A 4374-nucleotide genomic window follows, 5' to 3' on the forward strand; every position below is an offset into this window, starting at 1 on the left:
TCAGTTTTCTCTCTCTTCTCTGATGAAGCCGCTACAAAACTCTGATGATGGAGAAGAAAACAGTGTTAGGGTTGAACTTGATTCGGCCTTGAAAGCTTCACTCTTCTATAATAAGGGTAAACAGTTAAGGGTTGAAGAAAAGAAGAGTAAGTGAAAAGCACAGAATTCATTTCTCATAGCTACCTAAACTGATTGAGTTCTTCTCCTTCATATTGTTCATTTAGTATTTTTTTTTCTCAGTTTAGTCTGTATGAGTCTCATTGAAAAAGGCAAATATAATGAGGTTTGTAAGAAAAAGCCAATGAGAGGTAAAAGACAGAGAGTTAATCTGTGAGAAAAAGTCATAAGATGTTTCAGAGGTTCTTTGTATATCTTTCTGTTTTGTATCATGATCCTATGGGGATTTTCTTATAAGTTGGGTTAGCACTTTGCTGTTGAAAGCTAGGATGAGTCCTAGTCAAATTCAGATTGGGTTAGAATATGGATTTATCCCAGATAGGATTAGGTAGATCATAGGAAAGCATTGGTGTTTGTAATCTTCAGAAAGAGATAGTGAAATTCCATTATGTTTGTGATAGAAACTGGATGTAGGCTACATTGCACTAAGTAGCTGAATCAGGATACATATGAGTGTTACTTTTTCTTCTCTATTTTGATTCTGGCTTTGTTACTCAGGAGACAAAAATAAAATGTCTCTCAACTCATCACGAGACAAAAATAAAAATATGTCCTAAGTTTTTTTGAAAAAACAAAAAGTATTTCTAAAAGAAAAGAAGTTAAGATTCAACCCCCTTCTCTTAACCACTGAGAACTATCACAGCTTAAAAATGATTGATTTGAATAGATTAAGAGAAGACTTGTACATGTTTGAACACACCTTTGCTACTCATCATTCATTACCAACACACTCTATCAATTCTACCCAAATCACTAACATTACTCCATCAAACATTTGACATTTTCTCTTAGGTCATATTTTGAAAAGAGACTTAACTTTTTGCACAAACAATATCCTTTAGCTAAGACTTGTGGGGCATATTAAACTTACCAAATCCTATGGTCCAAAACACTCAAAATGATATACAAGTTCAAGCAAAATTAAATAAGTTGTACTTCTTATTATTATAGTCATAATGAGTAGTTAGAAATTAGTAGTAATTAGTAGTTAGTAGATGAATATTTAATGAAATTAATTGATAATATCTTTATATATAGTTTAGTTCTTATATCAAGTAAATATAACTCAATAATAATATTATTTTCTAATTCTGTTCTTCTCCAAAAAAATCCAATAAGAAGAATACCAAAAACACAAACATTAATTTTGATAAAATGAAAAGGGAAAAAACATTGTTTGTATAATCAAATCTTGTCATTACACATGCATATATATCAGATTACCTGCTTAAGATAGGGTTATGATTCTTTAGTTGTCCTTGAGCTGATCATGAAACAAAATACACATTTTTGTTGAAAAAGTTTTAGCCATTTGGTACTAGATTCTTCCATAAAAAATGAGTTTTATACTCTTTGCAATTCAAAATAAAATTGTTCAGTTAATTTGTTGTTCCCATGTTCTTCCAATTCAATCATCATTGCAAAATAATATTTCCTGAACACCCCCCTTCTCAGATTTATAGGCCAAATATTACAAATGGAAACGTAAAGGGTTATGGAAAACTTAAAGAAAGAAACCAAATTAACTTATAGCGAGAAAATTGCAATAATCTGTGTTTATATGCAGTAAATGATAGATTAGCATTTGCATAGATTAAGCAACAAATCTTATAAAATACCAATTTTTCATCCTCATTTTTTCTAATTTCTTGTCAATCACTTTAACAATATGGAAAAGTCTAGGGGGCCAGCAGTTTTGTTGAATTTTGGCCAGCATGTAACCAGCAGATAAAGGTGAGTCATTGGATGAAATCTCACACCAATCTCACACCATTAGATCATTATTGATGGCTATTTGATGGCTACTAATCACAAAAGTTGCTGCCCCTAGCATTGCTCTAAAACATTGTTAATGTGGAAGCAAGGATCAGCACATGGTTATAAACTATATTATTATTATTATTTTAGTTGCAAATGAATATACTAAATTTGTATAAACTAATCCTACGTCAACGGTTCATAATGATGAAGAAAACTTTATAGTATATTTAACGTGCGTTCACTATCACTTCTTGTGTTCAAGTAATTTTTTTTTTTTTTTTTTACATTTTTGATGTTCTGAAACGTACATTTGTTGTGATAATAACACATAAGAAAGAATAAATAAAATATAGAAATGAAATCATATTATTAGCAAGAAATCTAAGCTAAAACCACCATTTAGAATTTAAAAATTGCTTCTCCTAAGCATCGGATTATAGATTACGACAAAGCAAGGTAATATAGCTCTAGGATTCAAAATACAGAGTTCTTCAATATCTGATGAGTCACGGCTTATTTTCTTGATCAATGAATCAAAACCCAAATCAGTCTCTTCCTGAATCTCTTGCAAAGGGTTATGAACTCTTCCAGCAATTACTCTGCACACTATAACACACTTCCTCAATATTGGTAATGCTTCCTGGTCGTATTCAGATGATTCAAATAAAATAATGGAATCAAAGGCTTGATCACTTGTAGCAGTGGTGAGAACCCCACGTTCACCATGGAATTCTTGGTTTGCGTTGAAACCATGCTTTAGAATTTGGCACAAACCACACTGTTCTAAAGTGCAGCTGAGGGTAGAAGAGTAATTTACTAGACCCAGGGAGCATGCAATAGTTGTTCCATAAAACCTCATGACTTCATTTCCATCAGCTATGCATCGAGGTTGCATGTTCTCAGTTATGTTTCTCACTCTTTCTCTGGATTCCTCAAAGGAAGCGAGTGTTTGTGGAGTGATAAGAACTTTTAAGACACATTCTATATGTGCTGCTGCATTGGTTTCAGTAGTTTGAGGGTTCATATATTTGGTTTGACAAATTCTTTCTATGATCTTCCAAGATGAATCTTCTCTGTGAAGTTGCACAACTGCGAACATGTGTATTGATGCATGTGTCACTTTTCAAATGTAGTCCTCTTACAAGTTTGAAAATAATACATGTGACATTGCTAAATTGTCCAAATAAATTGTCAAAATGACAATTCTTTTTACCGAAAATAGTAGTTATTATATATAAAATATTTTTAACTAAGGGTGGTCCATCACTCATAAGTTCATTTATCTATTTAAACAAGTATTTGATTTAATTTTAAAATTAAATTTTTTGTTTGAAATAGCTCAAAAAATTATGAACCTCATGACTTCATTTCCATCAGCTATGCATCGAGGTTGCATGTTCTCAGTTATGTTTCTCACTCTTTCTCTGGATTCCTCAAAGGAAGCGAGTGTTTGTGGAGTGATAAGAACTTTTAAGACACATTCTATATGTGCTGCTGCATTGGTTTCAGTAGTTTGAGGGTTCATATATTTGGTTTGACAAATTCTTTCTATGATCTTCCAAGATGAATCTTCTCTGTGAAGTTGCACAACTGCGAACATGTGTATTGATGCATGTGTCACTTTTCAAATGTAGTCCTCTTACAAGTTTGAAAATAATACATGTGACATTGCTAAATTGTCCAAATAAATTGTCAAAATGACAATTCTTTTTACCGAAAATAGTAGTTATTATATATAAAATATTTTTAACTAAGGGTGGTCCATCACTCATAAGTTCATTTATCTATTTAAAAAAGTATTTGATTTAATTTTAAAATTAAATTTTTTGTTTGAAATAGCTCAAAAAATTATGAATTGAATTGATGTGTAAATTCTAGGTTTAATTACTCTGTTGGTCTCTATAGTTTCGCAAAATTTTTAATTAGATTCCTATACTTTTTTTCTTTTTAATTGAGTTTCTGTACCAATTTTTTTTTCAATTAGGTCATTCTTGGTAATAATTGGCTTAATTGTATAGGGACCCAATTAAAAAAAAATTTGTGCAGGGACTCAAATAAAAAGAAAAAAAAGTGTAAGGACTCAATTTAAAAAAAAAATTTGGTGCAAGAATTCAATTAAAATGAAAAAAAGTATAGGGACCTAATTAAAAATTTCGCGAATCTATAAGGACCAATAGAATAATTAAACCTAAATTTTATAAATTTATTTTACAAAAATTAGTGTTTTTGTCTGTAATAACATTACAGAAATATAAATATTTTGAAATAGCATCGACTTTGTCCGAATATTAACATATTATAGATTATGGCAAAAAAAATTATAGAATCAAACTATTTTTTACAAAAAGATGATTTTGTTACAACAAAGATTTATCTTCTAAAATAAAATAAAAAAAACTTGATTTTTTTTTGTGACTAAAAAAAAAACTTGATTTA

At 30.2% G+C, this 4374-nt stretch overlaps 1 protein-coding gene across 1 annotated transcript; it reads right to left on the bottom strand.

Annotated features, from left to right (window-relative positions):
• Window positions 2345-3538, bottom strand: LOC107633384. The gene is made up of 2 exons (XM_016337020.1): window positions 3294-3538; window positions 2345-3011 (listed from the first exon to the last, which is right to left on the bottom strand). The coding sequence occupies exons 1-2, from the start codon at window positions 3536-3538 to the stop codon at window positions 2345-2347; spliced, it is 912 nt and encodes a 303-aa protein (XP_016192506.1).

Source organism: Arachis ipaensis, chromosome B03 (assembly GCF_000816755.2).
Source record: "Arachis ipaensis cultivar K30076 chromosome B03, Araip1.1, whole genome shotgun sequence".
Lineage (NCBI taxonomy): Eukaryota > Viridiplantae > Streptophyta > Magnoliopsida > Fabales > Fabaceae > Arachis > Arachis ipaensis.

Excerpts from the sequence above, each read along its gene's own strand:
- LOC107633384 (XM_016337020.1), bottom strand. The coding sequence starts at position 3,538 with ATGTTCGCAGTTGTGCAACTTCACAGAGAAGATTCATCTTGGAAGATC. Across the intron at positions 3,012-3,293 it reads GATGGAAATGAAGTCATGAG|AGAAGATTCATCTTGGAAGA; the intron begins GTTCATAATTTT and ends GCAACTTCACAG.